At 38.5% G+C, this 27,025-nt stretch overlaps 4 protein-coding genes across 5 annotated transcripts in view; 3 read left to right on the forward strand and 1 right to left on the reverse strand.

Moving 5' to 3' along the window:
• The window catches only part of LOC106092674 (microtubule-associated protein futsch), a 379,860-nt gene that overhangs the window by 31,401 nt on the left and 321,434 nt on the right, over positions 1 to 27,025 (forward strand). The gene's annotated exons all lie outside the window — the stretch shown is intronic.
• LOC106092694 (uncharacterized) lies at positions 218 to 5,571 on the forward strand. Of its 2 annotated transcripts, XM_013259605.2 has the most exons (6): positions 218 to 1,416; positions 1,481 to 2,316; positions 2,494 to 2,740; positions 2,820 to 3,058; positions 3,198 to 3,429; positions 3,493 to 5,571. In XM_013259605.2, the coding sequence occupies exons 1-6, from the start codon at positions 799 to 801 to the stop codon at positions 4,699 to 4,701; spliced, it is 3,381 nt and encodes a 1,126-aa protein (XP_013115059.2). In that variant the 5' UTR covers positions 218 to 798; the 3' UTR covers positions 4,702 to 5,571. The 2 variants fall into 2 exon arrangements, with proteins under 2 accessions (XP_013115059.2, XP_013115067.2); XM_013259613.2 differs by lacking the exons at positions 2,494 to 2,740; positions 2,820 to 3,058 and having other exon boundaries at positions 219 to 1,416.
• Positions 16,023 to 20,608, reverse strand: LOC106092802 (inosine-5'-monophosphate dehydrogenase). Its single transcript, XM_013259729.2, has 5 exons — positions 20,503 to 20,608; positions 20,059 to 20,348; positions 19,807 to 19,957; positions 18,974 to 19,625; positions 16,023 to 16,988 (listed from the first exon to the last, which is right to left on the reverse strand). The coding sequence occupies exons 2-5, from the start codon at positions 20,184 to 20,186 to the stop codon at positions 16,342 to 16,344; spliced, it is 1,578 nt and encodes a 525-aa protein (XP_013115183.1). The 5' UTR covers positions 20,187 to 20,348; positions 20,503 to 20,608; the 3' UTR covers positions 16,023 to 16,341.
• On the forward strand, positions 24,033 to 25,420 carry LOC106092821 (uncharacterized). Its single transcript, XM_013259749.2, has 2 exons — positions 24,033 to 24,198; positions 24,262 to 25,420. Exons 1-2 carry the CDS (start codon positions 24,120 to 24,122, stop codon positions 25,332 to 25,334), a joined length of 1,152 nt encoding a protein of 383 aa, XP_013115203.1. The 5' UTR covers positions 24,033 to 24,119; the 3' UTR covers positions 25,335 to 25,420.

Raw genomic sequence — 27,025 nt, forward strand, 5'->3', positions numbered from 1 at the left:
CTGGCTTTTTAAATAAATGATTTTCGTTAAAACAGCTTGGAGAGTTCTACTACAGAATATCAGACATGTAAACCCTTCCGTGTGAACTACCTTCAATGATGCTAAATGCAACTCTTATTCAATTTAAACATTGTATCAAATAATCGGTTACTTTAAGCTGATAGTCTACGTAAACAACGCCAACTCTTAATTTGAGTTTGTTTCAGAAATTCATTCATTTTGTTACGGAATCAATAAAAACTTATTGAAATATTTATGAAAACTTTAACTATTGTGCTTAAGTTATATATGTTACACAAATCGAATAATATTCTGTGTCAGTGCTTAACAGTTTTGAATTGTGGTCAAATAAAAAATAAAAGATTTCAAGCAAAACATAGAGGAGGATAATTACGAAGAGGGAGACAAACAAACAACTAGACGACGGAAAACAGAAACAGCGACGCAGCGGCAGCAGTAGCAACAATCAACTACCATCTACAAGAAAGTACAACTAACCTCACTTTCCTGTGTATACCGAAAAAGAGAAAACGTCAAAAACGCGCGTACCACAACCAACGGCAGGAAAAAAGATTCAACTGCCCTGCTATAATCTCGACAAAGGCATTTAGCATTAACAAGTGTTTCGAGTGGTGGCCTAGGTACGGGAAAGTGAAAAACGAACTTATTAAGGCGTCAGAACGAACGTAACACGACCGTTCGTCTGCCCATATCGTTGGAAGCTTCTAATATATCATTGTAGTCGAGGATATTGCAAAAATTTCGCCCAAAAGAAAGCAGAGTTTTCAGCACATCAGAATGGAAGTCGACGATGCGATAGTTATGGCTGAACCACCAACGGCATTAACAGCATCATCCACAGCTGAAGATGACAAGACTGTACTTGGTGCTGGTTCTGAAGACAGTGGCGGCGAACGAGAGCAGAACACACCAAATAGCTCGTTGATAAAGGCGAAGCGTGCTAAACACAAACATGACAAAGAAGAGCCTCCAGGAGACAAAGGTATTCGAAATAATGAGCCAATGGTAACGGCGACACCTTTAAAACTTGAAGTTTCTGGTTCCGAGGATGAGGGAAATATTGAAGATGATGACGGTGATGAGAATGGTGCAGATGGTGTGGCCCGTGCTGCCATACGTCGGAAATTGTTATCTACGCCACTGGAAGATGATGGAACAGCCAATGACGGCTTAGAAGAATACGAAGTTGTGGCCTTAAAAAGAAAACGATATGAAGTAAGACGATCGGGCTCTGAGGAATGCCTTCTTGGCTTCGATGAATTAAGTGGAGAGGCAGAATTGATTAAGGCAGAGGATATACAAGAAAAATCAGAGGAAAAGGAAACACCAGACATGGAAAAAGTCTCTGTAGTAGCTCCGGACCTTCCCGTGAATACACCAAAATCTATAAAGAAGGTAAGGTAGCCACAGGCCAAAGCGTTTATCTTAATAACTTAAATGAAATGTTTTTCTCGTGCAGACACCAACGCGAAAAAATGCCCAATCTCCTCTGCAAAACAGCATGCGTTCTACGTCAAGGTCACCCAAGTGCCAGAAAGCAAAATCACCTCTTCAAGACTCACCACCGAATAAGGCTGCACAAAAAACTCCACCTACGACCCACATTGTAGGTGACGGCGAGGAAACAAATGGATCGCAAGATGTTGACATGGCTCCAGCAGTGCAAACACCTCCTTTCGCAGGTTCTGGAAAAAAACCACTTTCTCCCCACGATGATTTCTATAAGAAACCATTTGATTTCGGATGGAAAAGAGAGTTGGTATGGCGGGCCAATATAGAAGCGAGCAAGGACAAAGCCGATGTGTATTTTATTTCTCCTGCTGGCAAGAAGATGAGAACTCGTAATGAAATCATTCCCTTACTAGAAGGAGACTTAACTATAGACCATTTTTGCTTTATTCGGGAGCCATTGGGTGCCGCACCAGATTTTGAAATTGTTCGTAGTGCTAAACCGTCGTCTCGATCCTCGGTTGCGACAGCCACATTGGCAGCAGCACCGTCGCCCCCCATTGTAGGTAAGCGTGTATCTAAGCCCAAGGGCCCGAAAGGAGCCAGTCCGCCCCCACAAGGGTGGACTCCCAGCAAAGCCTTGAAAGTGAACAATGCCGCTTTACTAAGTGGCTCGGGTGTTGTCGGTGGCGGTGCCGGTGGAGGAAGATTGTCGTTATCCTCTCAGCTACATCAGCAGCAGCAACAACAACAACACCACCACCACACAACAACGCCCAGCAGTCGTAGGCAGGAAAACACATCAGCTCCCATTGGCCATACTACAAAGAGCAACAAATCGAAAAAGTAAGTAGAACTTACCGGTTCTCTTTTTCGTCCACCATTTTTACTTAAGTAGCAAAACAAATTCCAAATAAAATCCTAATTTATTTGATAGCTCGCTCTCGTTATACTTTTTGTCCTTTAAAAGGCATTTAGTTGCTAAATCCAAATGCTGCCACATTGTTGTCTTTTCGTTTGTAGATCATCATCGTCTTCCTCCTCAACGTCATCACACGCAAAAGCCGAAAGCCATTCCAACTATGAAGTTCGTAGAGCTGCCGCTAAAGAATCCTGCAATATTGGTTGTGCAAGAGCTGCTGGTCAATTGCCCCAATTACAATGTACGAAATGTTTTTGTCTCTACCACCACGAATGCGTGGATGTTGACAAACACACCAGTGACTATAGGACTACATCAAGCACTCATGGCCGAGAATATATTTGCGAGGTGCTTACAAGAATTAAATATGCCCACCAAAGTTGCCATGATTTTAAAGCATTGTTTCTATTTCTGTATGTTTTTAAAGGCTTGCAGTCCAAAACCCTTGCAAAAAGCCAGCAATAATACAACACCTCCAGCCCCCCTACTTTCGGCTCCAGCCGGAAGAATTGTGCAAGGAGCATCTGGTTCGCCAGTTCTGCCGAAACCAATGAAAGTGCCAACGACTAAGAAGGGCCGACAGGAAAATAAGCATCCGCAGACAATTGCGGTGGTCAAAGGCAAGAAATATGTTATGGTAGCGAAGCCTTTGACCCTGCCCAACGAGTGAGTTTTGTAAAGTATTGAGGAAGACACAAAAGAGAGCGAGCTTTTTATTTTCTTTAGGGCTTAGAATTCAAAATTGAAAACCAACTTGTGTTGATAATTAGTTAATGATGTAAAATTGTCTCCACCGTCTTTGCAGACCCGCTAACGATATTGAAAATGATTTGAAACAGATAAATGAAAGCATACGTAAGAACCGCAAACAATCAAATAACTCCGTGGAGGCGGGCTCCCATCACACATCCAACACTCACAACTCTCAAGTCGCGACAGCAGAACAGTCCAACAAGATGTTTGCCACCAACTTTTTTGCCAATGTTTCGTATGCTTACGATTCATTGTTGTGTATAATGAAATACCTTAAAATACATGTAAGTATGCCCGATATTCCGCCTTAGTTTGGAATTTTTATTTCCACATTTGCAATGCCGCAGGAACGTCCGCGAGCCGCTGCAGTCTGCAAGCTATGGCATTTGGCAGCCAAGGATACATCGCTTTGGAAGACGGTGCGAATGAAAAACTCCAAAGTTTGCAGTTGGTCCGGATTTGCAGCTGCTTTAAGACGGGGTGAGACAAAGCACTTGGATCTTCGTAAAATGCTCCAGAATAGTGGCAGGTCTGAAGATTTGTGGAATGATTTTTGCGACAATATCGGAACCGTCTGTTCCTTGGAGAGTCTTTATTTGTGCCGTTGCTCAGCTCGTGTTGTGGAAAGCTTATTTCAAAGCAATCGCAGCTTACGTGTCATAAATGCTTTGGCTATTAACGATGACACCATTAATCTCGAGAATGTAGCTCTCTTGACTTCTTTGGAGGAATTACGTTTACGCACTTGTGAGTCGGGCGTATTGGCGGGGGATTTAACGCCGCTAGCATCATTAGGAAAATTAATACACCTATCTCTCACCTCAATCAAAGGATTGGGAGACAAATGTGTGGAAGTTTTGGGAGAACTTACAACTCTAAGGTCCTTGGAGTTGGGAGAATGTGGCGATTTCGATTCCACCTTTGCTGAAGCAGTTTTGCCTAAATTGATAAATCTGCAGCGATTACGTTTAGAAAATGGTCAAGTCACTAACGTGTGTACTTTGGAAATTCTAGACGCAGTTGCCCGTCTCGTCCAGTTGCATCAGTTGGAATTGGTAAATTTCGATATCAAGCCGGGATTTGATGAGAAACTTTGTTTATGTACAAATATTACAAAAATGTTAATCATCCCCACATACATCTCACAGTCGGCTACCACAAATCAGATTGTGCTAAGTGCCGTACAGCAAGTGTCCGAAAGCCTAAAGGTATTCACCTGGTGTGTAACTGTTGAACTCTTGCGCGTCACCGCCCTGTACGTGGATCAGTGTGAGGAATCAACGAAAAAAGAAAAACATCACTTCGATGAATGCATACCAGTGCTAAAACCTGTGCCAGGAGCTCCTCCGGCCGATGACGATGACGAGGAAACCGAAATAAAAACTCACAATGCCGATACATCTGGCGGTGAGGATGGCAATGGCGATGTTCCTCAAATTGAAATTTTACCCTTGGACAAAGTGGAGACAATATTGGCTGAAAATTTGCCTCACACCAAGTTCACCATTGTCAAGGTGCCCTATCATTTAACGAGTAAGCAGCAATTAGTGGACTAAAAATAGAGCCGAAATATTGAGAACTGTTTCCATTAAGAAAAAAAAACAACGCTTACACCTTCAAGAGTGTATGACACGTAAGTTTGATATTTATCATACCTTCTAAAGGACCCCTTTTATTGAGAATACACAACAATCACGCAAAAACAGAACAATGGAAAGTTCGTAGTGTGCGTAGAAATGAAAAAGTAAAAAAACGAAAGGATTGTCGTTTAAAACCGGCTGAAATTTATGTATCTTGGCGAATTCGAGAAAGGATTCGTAGGCATACTAAATTTCAATATTACATAAACTTTTAAGGATAATCTAATTTTTAACATATTAAACTATCAATATAAGTAAATTGCAAGGGGATTGGAAGTGAATTCCACCTCCTATACCAATCCAACCATCAAATTGTCGAAACAAAAAAAATTGTTGAAGTGTTAAGTGTGAGTGCTGGAGTAGTTAATAATAAATGGCATATATTTCAATATGCAAGGAAATAAAGAGAACGTCGCCAACAGCTCGACCACCTTTCACAACTATAGATAACCTTTTTTTAGTACATTTATTATTAGAACTTAGTATTTAAATTTAAGGAAAAAAGGAACCCAACAAAAAATACACGCGAACAGAGTATGGTGATGAAGAAGAAACAAAAATCGTTTAATGTTTAAAATTTTTCGGACCTTTCTCTCTTCCAACGCTCGATTTATTTCAGCCAAATTTATAGTGATAATAACTGAAACACAAGTGCGGCCGGGTTATCGAGAAGAGGAATTCGGAAAGAATACTATTATTCTAAAGCAACATTGTAATTGTTGCAGCAAATGTTGCAATACTTGTATAATTTAAAAATAAAAACAAGGAATATTAACATATTCTTTATTATTATTATTATTATATTTTTGAAATAAAAATTATGCTTAGAAAACACATCAATAAAACTTTTTGTTTTTCAACCATGCTTTTATTTATTTATTTAATACAATCTATTTCTATTACCAAGCTATCGAAGGCAAATAAGTTAGGTTAGATTGAAAAGAAGATACGGATGTTAATCCGCCCATGCCACAATGGATATCCAGCTAAGCCAGTAAAAACAAAAAAGTAACCTCGAAAAAAAGAATTTTAAGATAGGAATTCCATGCTATTTACAAAATCCTTAATTCTTTTCCATACCACTCCCCTGGTTTATGTCTGGTATTCTGTCCCCACCTAAATGCCGGAAAATGACGTAGCAAATGCTCCAACATCTCATCATCTGCACTACATGCCCTACACATGCTATCACTTGCTGCACCGATTATACTTAAGTGAGCTCGTAGTGCTTTGTGTCCCGTTATGATATCAAAAGCTTTACTGACATCCTTCTTACTTTACTTTCAGTAATAGCCTTATCCCCTCAGGATCCAGATCACCCTATAGTATTTTCGCCGCCCCACCGGCTGTTCCACAATGTCACATGCGCTTTCGTCGCCCACGCCCTTAAATCGGACTGCGTCGACCCGAAAGGCTTCGGGTTAACCAAGTTTATTGACGACAGTTCTCTGGCCTTGACTGCCAAATCGTCTGCCCTTTCATTCCCCCTTACTCCGTTATGGCCCGTCACCTAAACCATGCGTATTGTGCCATCCTCAGAGAAGTCTTTAATCTCATTCTTACACTGCATTGTTATTTCCCTTATGGCCATTTTACTGTCCGTAAAGATGATCAGGCAAATAAATTACATATTACCAAAAAATGTGTGGCATCTATATTTTATTAAACCGGAATAAATTTTAACATATTTTATCTTTAAAAAATCTTTTTAAACATAGTTACATGCATTTTTTTACTAACTCAAACTTACTTTCATACATAACTAGGATTAGTTGTTTTTAAGTGCTCCTATTAAGCGTAACACACATTTTTTTAGCTCAAAAGTTTTTTTTTTGATATGCAGTTTGACAGATTTCCGCATGAAAAGAGGAACTGAATAACAGCCCTTAAGTAGGACGGGGATTGCCAAGAGATGCATCTGTTTTAATGTTTATCGACTGAATACCCGATTTGATTGCATTTAGATTGAATGTTACTTGCTTAGCATCTGAGTTGTCGGTATAAGTGTTTGGTGCAGTTATTCGATTGCTTGTGGCTCAGTTTCGGTGTATATAACACATTATCAAAGGACGGGTATACCAATCTCTTCAAAGTTCCACTTGAACAATTTTCAAATTCTTCTAATAGATGTGGGTCATTGGTCCATATCGGTTTAGTTTTGGATACATGTAACTCTCGTCTAGAGTGGTCCTTAGGTTTGACATCTTGAACCTCTGAAAGACTAAATTTTTACTTGATTGGGGTAATATTTGAAATTTAAAGTACATTTATATCTTTCATGCCCCATATTTATTTTATAGGTCTATGAATGGATATAGCCTCCGTATTAACCGATCACCCATTTTGACTTCTTGGGCACCTAGAAACCTCAATTTTAACCTGAAGTGACTTATGTAATTGTCACAAAGTTTAGAGTTGGCCCTCTGTAACATTCCACTAAGGAACAGGGGCAAACTGCTCACATATTAAAGAGTGCAGTCCGATTCAAGTTTAAGCTCAATGATAAGTGGCCTCCTTTTTATAGTCGAGTCCGAACGGAGGGCCGCAGTGCGACACCTCTTTGGAAAAAAGTTTTGCATGGCATAGTACCTCACAAAAGTTGCCAGCATTAGGAGGGGAAAACCAACGCTGAAATTTTTCTGATGGTCTCGCCAGGATTCGAAACTAGGCGGACATGCTAACGTCCGGGGCACCCCGTTAGCCGAGTTGATGGCGTGCTTGGATTACCAGTGCAGGGGTCGTGGGTTCGATTCCCGCCAGAATCCTTGGTCTGTCGCTACTGTGGTATCACAATGGACTTAAAATTGTCTAAGTGAGCCTCTAAAGGACTGCCATTCTTACCTAACCTAACCTAACCTTGGGGAAGGCTTCACCCAAAAAGAAACTCCTAATAGAACATTTTTAGCGATTGGGGCAATATGACTCTAAACAATGTTCTTTAAGATAAAGACACTCATTCGATATACAAGTTTTTTCCCAAATTTATGGGATTAGCCCACTCCAAAAAACCTACAACATCGTTTGCCGATCAAGGCAATTTGGATACAAAATGAAATGTATTTTATTTATTTGTTATTCCTGCACAACAAGACCAAAAGTCTTATAAAACTGAAATATTATATTGGGTTGCCCAAAAAGTAATGGCGGATTTTTCATATAGTCGGCGTTGACAAATTTTTTCACAGCTTGTGACTCTGTAATTGCATTCTTTCTTCTGTCAGTTATCAGCTGTTACTTTTAGCTTGCTTTAGAAAAAAAGTGTAAAAAAAGTATATTTGATTAAAGTTCATTCTAAGTTTTATTAAAAATGCATTTACTTTCTTTTAAAAAATCCGCAATTACGTTTTGGGCAACCCAATAAAAGTTAAAATGAGTGCTACGTATTTAGGAAAAAAATTTTAAAGGTTTTAAAAGGAATAAATGGGGAGAAAGAATTCGGAATTTTCGATTCGACAGCTGTTTTATTTTGTTAAACAAGTTTAGAAACATGTTTGGGGTTGCTTTTGTAATGTTTTGTAATTATGGCCTACAGCTTGTTACGTTGTTGTTGTAGCAGTTCGTTGTGTTCTATCTTTCGTCTGCTCGATTCTGTTGAGTGTCAAGACCCAGAAACTCTCCGACTAAGATGGGGTGCGTCCACAGGGATCTGGGTCTGAGTCGAGTGGGTCTGGCTGGGCAGTTAAACAGATGACGTGTATCATGCGGTAACCAGGGACCGTTTAACTGGCCAGCCAGACCCACTCGACTCAGACCCAGATCCCTGTGGTCGCACCCCATCTTAGACGCAGAGTTTCTGGATCTTTACACTCAGCAGACGAAAGATAGAACACAACAACAACATCGTGACAAGCTGTAGGCCATAATTATGCACTATTAAAATACCACCATCGTGGACGGTTTTCACGATATTTCTGTGTTGTGATAACAACATCCAGTCTTCATTCAACAATCGTTGGCTAAGATGGGATGCTTCCAGAGTTGTCGGGCATAAAACCTGCTCGTTGGCGTTTTCCCCTACCAAAAAGAGTTTAGGTGGCTGAATCTTACGGATCGTTCTTGGTCAAACCTACTTTAGTGAGTAGTATAAAGGTTTGCTTCTCCTTCGTCTTTATAATTGCTGTGGTGGTCTGCCTGATACGCTACTTTATCTTAATTCCTACTTGTATGAAGCTAGAACTTGAAGATCTAATCGACATTTCCGTGCGGCGACCGCTTTTCTTGGTCGTTGGGACAGCTGCTTAACATAGTGCTGCTAAATAGCGACTTATGAACTTATTCCACTCCTGTGGAATAAATGCTTCCAAATGTGGCACCAAGTATTTTTGAATAATTAATGGTCTGAAGTGCAATTTTGCCCACGAACATTCCATTAAGGAACAGGCAGAAGTTTTTTGCATATCAATAAACGCTGCCCGATTCTACTTTAAGCTCAATGATAAGGGACGTTTTAGCATCCGACTCCGAACGGCATGCCACTTTGCGACATATCCTTATACACATGGGTCTAAGAATATTAAAATATGTAAAATACTCGTCTTTTATTGTCAATAAAACTGAAAAATGTATGCAAATCTTCTTCAGTGGGTGCATGACGCATTTAAACCGGGAGAACCTAACAATATTTATACTTGTGTTTGATGAAGAAGTCAAATATAATTTCTGTACATAATAAATTGTTCGCAAATAGTAAGAAGTGGTATCATTTCCTTTACGAAAATATTTAAATTTATTTTTTTTTCTAACTCCCTTTCATCTGTTTCATCTCTGCTTTTATTTCGATTCAGAATATCTACTTCTTCCCCTGGGAGATGTTTCCGTTTTTCGAAGTGTGTTTAGAAGAAGGGAAAAAGGAGGAGGGAAAAAACTCCCAGGAAATTGTTATTCAGAATAGGGAATTGTTATTCAGTAGTAGGGAAAAACACTGCCAGGGAATAGTTACTCAGAATAGGGCTGATGGAAAACCTCAAGTAGAAATAAATTTAATGGGATAGGGAAATAAAAAACAAACAAAACATTAATAATATTGCAATAGACATAAAAACGATCATCTAATGTCTACATTAACGTATGTTTTTCAATGTTCTAGGAAAGAGTTGTTAAGTCTAATTTTAAATGTAAAAGTGTTGCTGATGCCCTCTGAATTGAATGGAAGAGTATTCCAAAGATAGATTGTACCAAAATTGCCATTCGCCGTCCCAAAACTAATAGCCTGTTTGTCTATATCGAAACGAATTTTTTGTATAATTCAAGAGTTTGTTTAAACTGCAATATGAGCAGCACTGGCCGCATCAACCGTTGGGCGATCGCGGTGCGAAGAAAAAAAGAGTTTTGCAAAAGATGTTTGTGTTTGTTGCGATTGGTTCTCATGATTACAAGTGAACTATATATAAAACTCAATGCTTGTTACTATGTTTAGACTGCTATGGAGAAAAAGGACCGTACAACAGTTTCAGAGAACATGTTGTCTTGGCATAGGCGGAGCGATGAGGACCACACCCACTAGGGCACTGGAGATTATTCTAGATATCCGACCCTTTGACATACAGATTAAGTGTGAGGCAGCCACTGCGGCTATGAGATTTAAGGCGATGGGAGAATCGATTGAGGATGGAAGCAGCTCATACCATCGCGGTATAATCGAGGCAACGATAGGAAACCTGGAAGGAAGGGAAGAGGTTTCCGATCGGATACCTGAGATAAACCTTGAAGTCTGGTGCGAGGCACTACAGCCATCGGCAAAGTCTTGGATTGACGGAACCCTAGTATTGCCATCTGGAAAATCATGTTACACGGATGGATCAAAGCTAGAGGATAGAATAGGTCTGGGGGTTTACATTGAGAACCCAGGGACTGAGATCTGTTTAAGAATGCCTGGCCATAATACGGTCCTGAAGGCAGAGATTCGCGCGATCACGGAGTGGTGTGGTGCTAACGCGAGGACGCCGAGTGTGAACATCTTTACCTACAGTAAAATTGCCATAAGAGCAATAACAACCAGGATGGTAAGGTCACGAACAGTCTTGCAGTGTAAGAAGGAGATTAACGCTTTCTCTGAGGATGGCAAAATCCGCATCGTTTGGGTGCCAGGCCATAACGGAGTAAGGGGAAATGAAAGGGCAGACGATTTGGCGGTGAAGGTCAGAGGACTGCCGCCAATAAACTTGGTTAACCCGAAGCCTTTCGGGTCGATGCAGTCCGATTTAAGGGAGTGGGCGACGAATGCGCATGCAACATTGTGGAACAGTGAAAAGGTCGGTGGGACGGCGAAAATCCTATGGGGGGATCCAGATCGTGAGAAGACGAGGCTATTACTGAAAGGAAGCAAGATGGAGGTCAGTATAGCTATTGGTATCATAACGGGGCACATAGGACTACGAGCTCACTTATGTAAAATCGGTGCGGCAAGTGATAGCATGTGTAGGGCATGCGGGAAGATGATGAGGCGTTGGAGCATTTCCTTTGCCATTGTCCGGCTTTCGCGTCTAACAGATACCGGCACTTAGGTGGAGACACAATACCAGACATGAACCAACTTTAGGAAGTTAACAATTAAGGACTTTGTAAGTAGCTCGGAATTCCTAACTTAAAATCTTCTTTTTAGATGTTACTTTATAGGTTTTAGAGCGCACAACAAGCCAATTACTGGCTTAGGTGTATGTCCATAGTGGCATGGAGCGGATTAATATCTGCACCCGATTTTTAGTTAAATCTTACATGCACATACAAAAGTCTACTGGGTCATAACTCTTCAATTGTATGTGACGTAGTAAATTTTCACTTGTTTACGTAGATTGACCAAACAACTGGGAGATGGGTGTGTGTGCGCTTTTCATCTCTCAGAGCAATATTTGCATACAGAGGGTAGCATACAAAACAATGTGGAAACATGTATAACTATACATATTGACATTGACTTATTTATTGAAGAAAATTACATTTGTATCGATTGTTGTTGTAGTACGACAATGAAAAATGGTTAAAATAAATTGCCCTCGCTTTAATTGAAGGGAATTGAAAGCGAAAACAATTTGCATGGTATGGCTGCAATGTGTCCATTTCGTGAGGCGGTCATTGATTTTTCAAAATGGAATCACAAAAAGTGCGCTTCTTAAATGGCGAGACTCTGTAATGTTGAACGACACAATTTATTTGCATGGAAAATTAATCGAAATTTTAATTTACAAGAAAATTTCCTAAAACCTTGATATTTATAGAAAGATTTCTCAAAATTTCACAAAGAGTCACAAGCTCTCATTGTTACACAAAAAGCAATTAATTGAAAGCGAGATTATGGGGCCGAAAGGCAATAAACATCCCTTACCACTCTCTGTGTGGGTAGTTTAATCTATGTATGCATAGTATAAATTCAGTGATGGGCACACAAACACCGCTGAATATAATAAATTATGTTTGTATTTCCACAAATCCAAAACAATCCAATCCAAACTCAATTTATTTTTGTGTCCATCGCTGAATTACAATAGCAACAATGCTATGTAAAATAACAACATTGCGTCGACCGAACGAAGGCACATGAGTTGTTTACTAAGGTGTAAACTTTTTTACAACCTCATATCCCTCTATCACACCTTGATGAGTTTTTATTTAAGATTAGATAAAATCTTACATAGGGTAAGTGTACCAGTAGTCGGCAGTTTAAGGATTTTGCCTTTTACAATATATTCTCCTTCCTGGTACAAATGTTCAATTCAATTGAAATTTGATTTTTAAAATTCAAATTTTTATTTTGTTTAAGATGTAATTATAAAAAATTTAAATTTATTTTATTAAATTCTTAAAAATTTAAATTTTATGAAAAAGTGCTTTTCACCAGTAGTCGTCCCCATTTTCCAATGCTCGGCATGACATGTTCCTGTAGTCGGCATCAAGGCGTATTTAGCGGGTGGCCGCATCAACCCAGCTAAACTTCAAAATAAATATTTTATAAATTGTGTTTGCTGCTGTTACGGGTTTAAATTTAGGGTATATAATGGCAGGCGTCTAGCAACTCATTCAATATCAGTTTCACTAAGGGTCTATTGGTTTGGTCTATTGTGTCGCCCCCGAAAGATTCAAAAATCGCAGAAGAATACTGATAACATTTACGTCAGTACAATGCCATAGTAGTCCAAAATGCCAAAGGACTACTGCATAAAGACAATTTAGACAGAAAAATAGGTTTTTGTGTAGCCTGCTTCCACTCTCGCAATTTCAGGGCAGTCTCACAATAGGTGCTCAACCATCTATTACTCCTCCTCATCCCCTCAAATCAAGCTTAAGTCCGCCATGTGATCAGCGCTAGGTCAAAGTCCTGAAATTGCAATGGCTTTTCAGGACATTCAGTAGTGAGAGCGGCAGCTCCATCACATCTAGGAGATGTCCTCTGAACATACCAAGTTATCTAGTATTTTTGCAGCATACTATATGCACTCTGAACGGCCACACACCATGATGACAACGTTACCCTCGTAGCCAACAAACTTTAACCGTTCTTTTCAAATGACCTGAAAATCCGACAGATATCCAAGAGCCAAAAAGAAGGTTGTGTACCCCCTTGTGGTGATTGAGCTCTAATCACAACCTTCCTATTTGAGTCATTTGTTAGCATTCACTTGGTAGCTATCTACGGCTACAATAGCCTTATGAAAACAATTCAAACCTGCCATCTTGTTGGTTTTGTGGGTTGTTGTAGCCACATTTTCATATGAAGGTGGTAACCAAAGGACCGATCACCGAGGGAAAAGGGTAACCATTGGCTATTTAAAGGCGCCAATAATGAGCCTTGTCATATCGAGCATCATAGGCACTCAGTATTTTTGCAAGAGTCGGTGCCGCCCGGCCTCTTACTGAGACTCTCCGCTCGATACCGCTGATTGTTAGCGAATGTCGTTGCAGCTACTCCGTATGGAGCATTCCACTATACCCAACCTGTTTTTTTTTTCCACCTTACCAACACGCAGGGTATGTCCCCTATATTTGCAGCGCATTGTGTCGGCAATTAAGAAAGTTAAGGGTTGGAGGGGGAAAAAGGGAGTAGTGTTTATTGATATTCGTCTTTAATTTCTGAACGTCAATGTCGGCGACATTAGCCGGAAGTCGGATCGATTTTGCCCTGTTTACAAATTTTTTCAATTCGCCGATGCGACCATCCTATTTAATACACCTTGGTCGGCATATTAAAGAAAATTATTGATGTAATTATTTTAAAATACAATTTTTACATTATTAACCTACATACCTATAGTATGTTCCCGCGGGACAAAGATTGAATACCCACAAACATAGGCATATTTCATATCCGAAGATCGGTCTATATAACAACTATGTTCAACAGCGATCCGATATGGACATATTCGAAAAGAATGTAGAAAGGTCAATACTATAATTTTTTCCAAATTTCAAGGACATTGATTGAAAAATACCTCATTTATGAGGTCAAGAAGTTCAATCGAGAGATTCATCTATATAGAAGGTATATCTAAATATAATCCTATCTGCATCATATTAGATGTGAATGTAGATAGTACTCGTCTCTCTCTACAACACATTGATAAAAATTTCAGTGAAATTGGGTAAAAATTAGACTTATAAGCTCAAAACCTTAAATCGGTAGATAGGTGTATATGGAAGCTTTATCCCAATATGATCCAATCTGGACCTTTTTCCATCGAAGGGAGGAGAATATAACACATGGTTGCAAATTTCGAACATATTGGGTAAAAATATTCGTTTTAAGAGCTTAAAACGGTAAATCGGGTGATCGGTTATACAGAGGCTATATATAGATGTAGTTTGAAAATGGGCCTATTTTATCGAACTAAACCTGACCATGCTTGGAAAAGTAATCTATATTAAGTTTCAGCTAAATTTCTTAATTTTAAAGAATTAGAATTCTGGCGCTGAGAATCATAGAAGAACAAATAAACTTCTGCGCCAAGAAGGCCTCCAACGTAGTACAGACTTTTTTTTATCCATAGGCAGGTTAATTTCGAAAATAGAATATACCGGTCAATATTTTGATATATCTTCCTTATAAACCGATCTGCAAATTCGATTTCTGAAGAGCGTAGAAGAATGATTTTCAACCCGGTACTCAAATGTCGACTACTGGAAAATCCAATTTTGCATAGGACACACCAGTCCTAGGCAAATTGATACAAGGTAAAGTCACTAGTCCAATAACAATCAAATCAACCATACTACCCTGCAAGGCTTTCGAATTTCTTTGCACTATCAAATTGGCATTCTAGTTTTTATTTGCATTATTAAGTGTAGCAGCGACAAGAGTAAAAGATTTATCATTACAAGCAAAATGTGAAAAACCTTTAAAATCCAAACAAGCCATAAGATGTTCTAGTGGGATTTGGATACAACTCTGAAATTGGCAAATTCCATCAGCTGGGCCAGTGTCTTTACCTTGTATAAATTTGCCAAGGCATGATCTGCAGACACTCATAATTTGGCACACCTACCTACCATAATAAGGAAGAAAAAGAAAACACAATAATAATTCAGTATGCATCGCACTGATAAGGGCGCAAGATCGAGCTGCGTTTCGTTTAAGTTTAAGTTGTTAAATTGTCTTTATGTTGTAGTTATTTATTCGTAAGTTATTTGTTTCGTTATATTCACAACATTAAGTTTGTTTTATGTTTTCCTTTGTAATTGTAACATAATTCCTTGACATCAGGCACCACCTATCGAACTCTTCCTACATGTGCCCCGAAAAAAAAAGAAAGTTCTTTCATTCATTGTTTTTGTCTTTATTTGTTAAATACTTTAGCAATATGCTTACATTTTTGCATTTATTATGTGTGTGTGTATATAGGGGCTTTTTTTAACTGTAAACAACTTAATTATACAATAATGTATAGATAAAAATTGGCAACATCAATTAATAAGAGGGCATTGACTCCTATATTTTTTTTTTTAATATTTTTTTGTTTTTGTTTATTAAAACCTACAAGGGAGATAAAAACTAAACTAATTTTATGTATAAAAAAAAAATGAATAAAAAATATAAAGATTGGGAAATTTTTCTCAAAATATAAAGATTTCCTTCCATATGTGGGTTTTAAAAATACGTAAATCTAATAGAAATCTGTTTGAGATTGTTGTTGTTGGATTTGAACCTTTGAAAATACAAGATCTTTGTTTGTTTTCACTAATTAAAATAAGTACCACAAAGAATAAGAAAAAAAGCAGCTGTTGGTGAGGAAGGTAATAACATTTGGGGATTAGCTTTAGAACTGTTTCCGATACTCGTAGGTGGTTACAGTTATTTAATAGCGTCTTTAAGTTTAGCTTCTAAATTATTCAACATATATAAGTACATAGATCGTTTGTATTGATTTTGCTTTAGTATGCACCACGTTTCACAGGAAATTTGTCTTGTTTACAATGTGTCCCAAAAATACTGCCACCCATAGATAGATTTCTGGTTTCCATTCGGCCGACGCTAGTGCTTGTCATGGGTTCCATTAGGTTGCTGCTGCTGCTGCTACCGCTGCTGATTTTAGTTTTCTTTGTTACCCCTTGTGTGCAGGGGAGTGAATGTTAGAAGAGCCTCTTCTCGTATGAGAACAGGCCATGTACATTACCCTCCAATTGAGCGGAATGAGTGCGTTTCATGAAACGTAACTTGCCAGTGTAGATGGAAGCGCGCAATTCGTCAACGGAACGGGCGCCAATATCTTGTAGACTGTGTTGGAGACCTACTTCCAAGTATGGCAGATAACGTAGGACGGAGCCTTTGTCAACAATACTGCCACTAACGCCTTGTGCTACCTTTAGTTTGTCCATGTCGTTGTGATAGTAACGAGACATTGCGGCACCCTTGGCATCACGCCTTTCCATGGCTTCTAAGGAACCCATACCGCGGTATTTTTTTAGACGTACACCATCAGAGAAGAAATATTCGCCGGGTGCCTCAGAAGTTCCGGCCAATAGAGAACCCATCATGACGGCACTCGCACCCAAACACAAAGCCTTGACAATATGACCAATGGACTGGATGCCTCCATCGGCGATAACTGGAACGCCAAACTGTCGTGCATAGGTGGCTACTTGGTAGACTGCTGTAGCCTGGGGACAACCGCAAGCCATTACTTCTTGGGTGATACAGATGGAACCAGATCCCATACCAATGCGCAAAGCATCAACGCCAGCATCAATGAGATTTTTAGCCTGGGCACGGGTAACGACTGTAAATAAAGCAGCAGCAAGAGAGAAAAAAAAAACACCATATGGCATGGTATGTGGTTAAGATGGTGGTGATACGGTTAGATATGAGCGTCGGGAAATATGTAAAGAGAAAAACTAAAAAAATGTGAAAACACTACAACTTAATACTATAAACAAGTAAAAGCGTGCTAAGTTCGACCAGGCCGAATTTTATATACACTCCACCATGAATTGCATTTGTCAAGTTTTTTGCTCGGTTGTTGTTGTAACCACATTTTCATGTGGAGGTAGCGATCCTCGCCAAGCTACCGGTAGCTCTCATCTAATCTTCTCGTGACAGCAATGAGCACCACACAGTGTGGTGCTTACAGACACCAACCTATGTGGTGTGTTCTTATAGGCAAACAAAAAATAATGGACCCAAAATGCCATGCTATTGAAGCCATATCAATAAAGGTGCTCAAGAAGTAATATCTTGCAATCGGTTTATATGGGAGAAAATTTCACCCAAATCGGATAAGAACTGCGCCTTTTATAGGCTCAGGAAGTGTAATCGGGAGACTGGTTTACATGGGAGCTATATCAGGCTATAAATCGATGTGGACCATAATTTGCATAATTGTTGAAAATTAAAACAAAAAACTTTATGCAAAATTTCAACCAAATCAAGTAATAATCGCGCACTTTAGAGGCTCAAGAAGTATAATCGGGAGATCGGTATATATGGGAGCTATATCAAGTTCTGAACCGATTTGAATCATACTCGACATTGTTATTGGAAGTCGAAACAAAAGACTAAATGCAAAATTTTAACAAATCAGATATTTGCGCACTCTAGAGGCTTAAGAAATGAAGATTCGAGATCGGTTTATATGGTAGCTTTATCAAATTATGAACTGATTTCACCCACACTTAGCACAGTTGTTGGAAGTCATGTCTAGAGGCTCAAGAAGTCAAGATTCAAGATCTGTTTATATGGCTGTTATATTAAAGCATGGAACGATATGGTCCATTTACAATCCCAACCGACCTACACTTATAGGGAGTATTTGTGCAACATTTCTAGCGCCTAGCTTTATTCGGCAGAAGGACAGATGAACATGGCTAAACTGACTTAGAATGTCAAGGCGATGAAGAAAATGAATTGTTTGTTGGGTCCCAGATGAATATATATATATATATATATATTGATGTATTATAAATACAATGACGAAATTAGTATACCCTCCCCTTCTTATGATTGAGGCTATAAATCTGAGTGTTTTCAAATAGCAAGGGTAATAAAAAAGGCCGAAGCCTCCCATAAACGAAAACATTGAAATTTAATCCCATAATAAAACCACTACTAGAGGAATTGCACAAAACCCAGCAAAATAAGTCTGCTGAAATTGATAATGAAAATGCGCGGAAATTGTGGTCAACATTGTAATAACATAAAAGCGAAAGAAATAAAGAACCTAGATATTATTGATAATTTATAGACGGAGCACTTTAGATGGAAGGGAGCTTCTTATATAGATTACATTATGTTGTACCAGTTAAAATTTAACAATAAAATAATAAATTGAAAATAATTTTAATTTACAAAATGTGTTAAAACCGTGTTTCAAAAACAAAACTTCGTCTTTTTTTAATTTTTATTCCATTCTTTCCATTTTGAATTTAGTTCGCTGGGTTTATGGCAATTTGATAAAACTCATTCCACTTAGTCTTCAATGAAACAATTTGATAAGATTTAAAGTGTGAATGCGTACTATTATCGCTACATATCAATGTATAGTGACTTTATTGATGTGTAAATGCATGCATTATCTATTAATTGTGCAACGTCATGAAAAAACGTGGCGTTAACATTTTACACATAGAAAAAGCGAGGGAGGATTTAGTGGATTGAAAATATTACCAAAACCGTTCATAAATTTTCTCAAATCAAATTCCTTTCTGATAAAAAATAAACATTAGGGATATAAGGAGATTTTTTATGATGGCATTGCCTCCTACTTACCATTTCCACCTATGACTTGCAATTCTGGATAGGTACTCTTAATGTATTTGATCATTCTAACTTGATAAATGGAATTGCCCTGCGACGAATCCAAAACAATAACATCCACACCCGCTGCTACCAGCAATTTGAGTCTGTCTTTATCTTCGGGCCGGGTGCCAATGGCAGCGCCAACAAGTAACTGCTTGTTGCTGTCTTTTGATGCATTGGGATATGAGCGAGCCTTTTTCAAATCAGTGCGAGCTATAAGGGCCAATAATTCGCCATTCTCATTGACAATGGGTAATTTACCCTTTTTGCTCTTTTCCAGAATGTCATTAGCCATGGGTAGGTTAATGCCATTGGGAGCTGTTATAAGATCAGTGGTCATTATGGTGCCTAATTTGATTTCAGGCTGATTTTCACGGAAATCAATATCACGTGACGTCACAATACCCAATAACTTTCCACCCAGTTTGCCATTGGCCGTAATGGGATAACCTGTGAATCCATTTTTGCGTCTAGCCTCTAAAACATCACCGACTGTATTCTCGGGAGACATTACCGAGGGATCGCGTATAAAGCCGTGCTTGTATTTCTTAACCTTGTGCACTTCATTGGCCTGATATTCTGGTGTGCAGTTGTGGTGTAGAATACCAATACCACCACCCAACTGAAAAACAAACGGAAAATTACATTATAGCAAGAGATAAATATTTTCTGAGAGAGAAAGGTGCTTATAGTATATTTTTTTTGATGCAAAGCATTTACAACAACGTAATGTCATGATGGGGAAGTAACAAATGATCTAAATTGGTTATGCACTTTTCTTTACTAGAATTTTAAACACTTACCGCCATTGCAATGGCCATCTCTGATTCTGTCACAGTATCCATTGGAGAAGACACCAGGGGTGCACGTAGCGTTATCTTCTTTGTTAACGGTGAACTCAAATCAACTTCTTCGGCAGTGAAATCAATATAACCGGGCAGTATGAGAAAATCACTAAAAAGTAAAGAAAGCAAGACAAGCTCACTGTTACTCCTCTCATTTTCAGGCGAACTGGTTTTCCATTCTTGACTTGCATGCAACACGACAAAACTTACTTGTATGTCAACCCCTCAGTGGTGGCGAACAATTCGGAACACGAAAGACCATCCTGGAGGTCTTCGTCAGCCATACCATTACCATTGGTTTGTTTGAAACCATTTGTGGGTACAACGGCCGCAGACATTGTGGACTTCAGGTAAATGAACTTGATGTATGAAGATGTGTAGTGTTTTGGCACACAATTTATCCCAAAGACGTAATTACGTTTGAGTAAAAAAAAAAACAAAGTAATATATTTTATTCCAGTCGTTGGATTGTTCTTAATTATTTCCTTCCAAATATAGGCCTTGAAAGAGTAAGGAAAAGACAAAATGAAATTTAAAAATTTTAAATATGTCAGCCAAAATTTATTAGCAGCAGCAAAAATTTACACATGTTCTATATAGCCCCCAGCCCCTGGCTACCCCCACCTTTCTCGGGATTCCGAGCTGCCTAATTACCTTCTAAGCGTAACGCTTTCTTCTACGACTTGCTACCAAATGGTTAAGATTCGAAAATGCTGCTTGTAAAAGCACATTTTCCGAATCATGAAATCCATTCAGGGTTCACTAAAAAAGGTGCAGTCACAGTTGGCCAGCTGTTGCAATTTTCCCTTCAGTGTTGTAGTCAAATATCACAGGAACTTTAAAAGAATTGTTAAGGGCTTTTAAGTCTGTTCACATTTGTTCTTTTTTCAAATTTTGACATCGGTATCATGGTAGAATCAAATATAAGGTATAGTCCTTGGCACGGGGTAGCTGTGAGCACCATACAGGCTGCATCATTGAGGTCCGATCTGTGCGTTGTTCATTGCTGTCGCGAGAAGCTTAGCTGCGAGCTAACGGGCGCGCCCATAGGTTGCGGATAGTGGAATGCTCCGTACGGATTAGCTGCAATGGCAGCCGCGGACAATCACCGGCCTCATTTGTATAACAACCAAGAATCATATGGTGCAATCTATCATCTCGTCATCCTGATGTCATTTCAAAAATGACATTGTTTGCAACACAGCCAAAGAAACTTGCGCTCCTGTGTCTACGTGTGGAGGTAAAATGAGCGAAAGAGAAACACCAGCAAAGAGAACCAGGATTCACTGAATAAGGTTAAGCCAAGCGATCAGCCGACATACAATTTTTTTTAATTTTTGTTAGTACTTGGCATTTTCTCCTTTTTGATGACATTGTCATTCGGCAGATTTGACATCCTCAATGAAGTTCATGGGACCTATCCACTTTATGTTTTCGCAGGTGACCTAACCTTCTATTAGTGAATTCTGAATGAGAACGTGCACTTATAAGGTGAGGTCATGCGAACCGCTGAGTACAATTTTTTTTACTTTTGTTTTGATTTTCCTGTAAATCCTAACTAGTTGTACATATCAATCAGGATTCACTAATAGACGGTTAGGGCACTTGCGAATAAATAAAGTGAATAGGGCCCATGAACATCATTAAGGATGTCAAATCTGCCGATTGAAAATGCCATCAAATAGGAGAAGACGTAAACAAAGACTTAATGTAAGAAGAGAACAAGTTGACATCCTTTATGCCAAGTAGTGTAAAAAATAGTGTGTCGTCTGATCGCTTGGCTTAACCTTTAAAAGTTAATCCGGCATATTAATGAATGCCTCGAAATTTAGCATTATTATTCAGGCTTTTTTTAGGCCTTGATTGGCCTTGTAGTTAGGAATGTAAACAATAAATAAATCTAAAAGTCAAAGGCTTGCTAACACAGCTGCGATTTTTTGTCTAAAATCTTGAGGGGTTTTTTTTTGATCCGATATTACACACATAAGCAACAAAACAGTGTTATAAGGATGGGAATACAAATTTAAAACAAATTTGAGAAAGATAAGTTGTAAAGCAAAGTTTATTTCCAAAACTACTTTGACGTTTCAATTTATGGTACTTGCCACTCAAGGTAGTTTCGTTGGGGGTAGATTTTTGTTGTTGTGCTAATGACCCTACCTCTTAATTGTATCATGGCTGTTAATGCAAACACATTATTGACATCTTAATACCGTAAAACTGGCAGGGTCAGTAGCCTGTTTTCAGCTGTTCGCATAAGACAGCCAACAACAAAAAATAGAGTGCACTATCTGTCAAAATCAGTAATTATTGGGTTGCCCAAAAAGTAATTGCGGATTTTTCATATAGTCGGCGTTGACAAATTTTTTCACAGCTTGTGACTCTGTAATGGCATTCTTTCTTCTGTCAGTTTTTTTTAGCTTGCTTTAGAAAAAAAGTGTAAAAAAGTATATTTGATTAAAGTTCATTCTAAGTTTTATTAAAAATGCATTTACTTTCTTTTAAAAAATCCGCAATTACTTTTTGGGCAACCCAATAGTATAACTCTGATTTTGAGTATGTTACATGGTACAATTAAGAGGTAGGGTCATTAGCACAACAACAAAGATCTACCCCCAACGAAACAACCTTGAGTGGTAAATCCCGTAAATTGAAATGTCAAAGTGGTTTTAGAAATATACTTTGTTTTACAATTTATCTTCTACAAATGTGTTTTATATTTGTATTTTCGTCATTATAACACTGTTTTGTTGCTCATGTGTGGAATATCGGATCAAATAGAGCATCGTTTCAAGATTTTACAAAAATATCACAGCTGTGATATCAAGCCTTTGACATTTAGATTTACTGCAAAATGAAAACAAAAATAAAAAATATTATACTCAGCTGTTCGCATGACTTCACCTAAATAGTGCATCCTGGTATGTTACTAGTTCGCACAATTTTTATTTGTTTGGGTGTTGTATGGTTCCTAACTATTAAGCACACACACAACCATGGCGAAACAATTAAAGGTGGTCTCATTTGTACAACAACCACAAAATGACATAATGAATATGTTTTGACCACAAATCATTTGGTGCAGTCCGCCATGTTGTCATCAAGGTAATTGCCAACACGCAAAGAAATTTGTGTGAGTGTGTGTATACATGTGCGTACATGAGCAGAGAATATGGGAGAAAGGATATAACAACAAAGAGAAAGAGAAACCTGGCCGACTGGTAGCAGCTGTTCGCGTGAGACCACCTTTTTAAATCCGCATTGACACACAACCAAAACTCGTTGACAGATGAAAAAAATTATACTCAGCTGTTTTTCTTTACGCTACCTGCAACCCTGTGGGGATGGCGGCACAAATTCCTATTAGCCTTAGGCCTTAGTACAATTAGAAAGTAAAGTTAATCAAATTTTCCAATTTCAGAGTTGTATCCAAATCCCATTAGAACGTTAAATGCTTTGTTTGGATTTTGAAGTTTTTTACATTTCGTTTCTTTTTTCACATTTTTATCGTTTTAACTTATGATTTACACTTTTATAATCATTAATCTTTTGATCTATTGGCTGCTACACATGATAATGAAAAAAAAACTCGAATGTCAATTAGGAAGTGTCAAGAAATTTGACAGCCTATTGGGAATTTGCGTAACCATTCCCACAGGGATGTATAGTTGATTTTGTGGTTGTTGGGCTAATGACTTTACCTTGTATAAATTTGCCTAGCACTAGGCTTTCAAACTTCCGTATACTGTCAAATTAATTTATTTTTTTCCCAAATAATGGCTTGTACTTTGTTCGTTTTTCCACCGTTGAAAACCAATGATTTTCGCGATTACTTTTTGAAACACTACACAAATAACAATGATAAAATAACACTTTTATTAACATTTTACCATAAATAAAAATGAAATGTCTTGCTGAATGAAATCAGAAAGTAGTTTTGCCTCAAAATCTATTATCTTAATTAAAGTAAACGAAAAATATAGCGAAAAGCGAATATATTTTGTACCAGCCTTAAATAATGAAAAACGAACCATTTAAACCAATAAAATGTACAAAAATTATTCCGGCAATGGTTGCAAGTATTGCCACTGATTTTTTTTGCCATTTTCCTCATTGTAAGCAGAGTACTACTTTTCCACCTATTTTTAACTATCGAGTTTGACAGCATTCCGCTCGAAAATCTGAACAGAATACCCAGCTTAACAGCTGGCAATTTCAGCATTTGATTATACATATTTATTTTTTGATACAGAATAAAAGAGGAAAACAAAATGAGTCTTCCGCCGGCTCTTTTAGCCAGATTGGCTCAGCGTGGCCTAGTTAAAAAACAAAAGTTGCAAAAGGAAAATGGTAAAAGGCTCAAATGACTATTTTGGTGATTTAGAAATTCATAAATGCTATATTACTTGACAGAGCCTCCAGTGGCTTCCACTGACAATGAAGAGGTTATTGCAGAGGACTACGATGAAATGGACGCTGAGCCAGCAACGCAAACCACTTCTGATGACTATCAATACCCCTCTCAATATGATTTGGACCAGGACACAGTTCGTAAGCCGGTTGAGGATAACAATTGGCTGGCGCAAATGAAGACAAGAATGGGCGAAGCCAACTCGACGGCAGGTTATAAATGTTGTCCAAATAAGTATAATATTTGGCACAAATGCACTCTATATTGCGTTAATCGTTGGTCCGAAGGCATACCAAAGCCATCTGCAGAGTACATGAAACGCTATAAACGATTGATACGAAAATATCCGCTTTCCAAAGGATGGGTTGAAATGTATGATCCTGGTTGCGGCTGTTATTATTTTGCTTGTGAAGCAGACAATGTTGTATCTTGGCTACCACCTACACATCCAAAATCGGAGATAACTAAATGTGCAGCTGCAGTTAGGAGACAAATGGAGGAGTCGTCAGGAGAAACTGTAGTAGACAGCGATGCTGAGGAACACAGCGACAATGATGCAAATATTAAAGAAACGGCTCAATCGCGGCATCATCGAGAAGTAGATGAAATAATAACGGCCTCATTGAAATCAAATTCACCCCGTACATTGAACTCTCATGAGTTTCCATCGTTGCAAGAGGTAGCAGACAGTCCATCCGCTCCTTTGCCACGCAAACAGAAATCTCGTGATTTGGATAGAGTAGCTCGTCAGCGAAGAGATAGAGGAGAACGTGATCGTAATGAACGAGATCGTGATAGAGATCGGGAAGACCGGGATAGAGATAGGGAAAGGGATCGCGATCGTTATTCCAATTACAAGCGACGGCAGAGGGAGAATTCCGAAGTAGTTGACCCTATGGATCCGAGTTCTTATTCCGATATTCCTCGAGGAAAATGGGCTGATGGTCTACAGACTGGTGGAGAAGATAGAAAAAAGAGATCTGAAGATTCGTCATCAAAACGCGTAAAGGGCCGTGATATACGGGACGATACTTATGGTAATTCTGAAGATGACGATGAGGATGACTATCATTAGTTTATTATATATGGAAAATCTAATAAATATTTTTTTTTTCCCAAAAATATCAAATTTAAAATATTTATCCAAATCCGAACCAAATATTTCACCTTATTTTCTTGAGTAGATACGATATTTGCTAGACATTTGCCTTTTATAGCCGGGTCCGAACGGGACACCTCTTAGAAGACACTGTTGCCTAATGGAAAGTTCATGCAATTTGGAAAAAAGCCTAATATAACTCACAAATGTGTTTAAATTCCAAACGAAAAAATAGAATTTATAAGCTGAAGTCGCCAAATGGGCCATGATAGCCAAGCCTGTCCTAAGGCCCGCTTACTAAAGTGGGTTCGATTGGATTTTGATTTGTTGCTACAAATATATAGCTATAACATAACTGGACTTAAACTGTCTAAGGGAGCAGATGATCACTACTACCCATTCTAAATGAAAAACTCATATTTATTAGTTAGTTATTAAAAAGTTAAATGTTAAACGTAAGAAACCAAAACTTGAAGTAAATTTAGATCGAAGGTTTTTTTTTATAAATAAGGCTTTTGGTTTTTCTATTTGTAATAGAGCACGCTACAGACTGGAGCCGGACAGTATCCGATTGTATGAATTAATTATGAATTGGAGGCCACCATAATGCAGATGTTAGCATGCTCACCTATGACGCTCTGGCGAGACCTTCAGAAAAAATATTTCAGCAGTGGGTATTCCCTCCTAATACTGGCTGCATTTGTGAGGTACTATGCCATGTAAAAACTTCTCTCCAAAGAGGTGGCGACCGGTTATAATAAGGAGCTCCCTTGTCATTTAGTCTTAACATGAATCGGACTGCACGGCTATATAAGGAGGCCTCTTATCCTTGAGCTTAAATTTGAATTGGACTGCACTCATTGACATGTGAGAAGTCAAGGTGGATTTAAAGAGATGGCGCGAACAGCTGAAAACATCCGCCCAATTTGACAGTATTGAGATGTGATATTCATACTTTTATTTTTTTTATACCCACCACCATAGGATTGGGGTATTCTAATTTCGTCATTCTGTTTGTAACTCTTCGAAATATTCGTCGAAGATCCCATAAACTATATATATTCTTGATCGACATTAAAATTAAATCGATCTAGCCAGCACTCTTCACTTCTTTTCACGTTTTGATATAGCTGCCATATAAACCGATTTTGGATCTCGACTTCTTGAGCCTTTAGAGGCCACAGTTCTTACCCGATTTAGCTGAAATTTTGCATGAGGTGTTTTATTATGACTTCCAACCACTGTGCTGAATATGGTTGAACCTGATAAAGCTGTCATATAAACCTATCTGGGGTCTTGACTTCTTGAGCGTCTAGAGGGCGTAATTCCTATCCAAATTGGCTGAAATTTGGCATGACGTGTTTTGTTATGACTTCTAACAACTGTGACAAACATGATTTAAATCGATCAATAACATGATATAGCTGCCATATAAAACGACCTTGGATCTTGACTTCTTGAGCTTCTAGAGGGCGCAATTGTCATCCGATTTAGCTGAAATATTGTACAACGGCTTATCCCATGACCTTCAACTTACGTGTGTCAAATATGGACACCGAATCGGTCTATAGCCTGATACAGCTCCTATATAAACCGATCTCTCATTTTACTTTTTGAGACCCTAAAGGACGTACAGCGGTCAAAAAAAGTATTCATCATTCAATGTT

The sequence above is a fragment of the Stomoxys calcitrans genome, chromosome 4, assembly GCF_963082655.1.
Source record: "Stomoxys calcitrans chromosome 4, idStoCalc2.1, whole genome shotgun sequence".
NCBI classification, from domain to species: Eukaryota; Metazoa; Arthropoda; class Insecta; order Diptera; family Muscidae; genus Stomoxys; species Stomoxys calcitrans.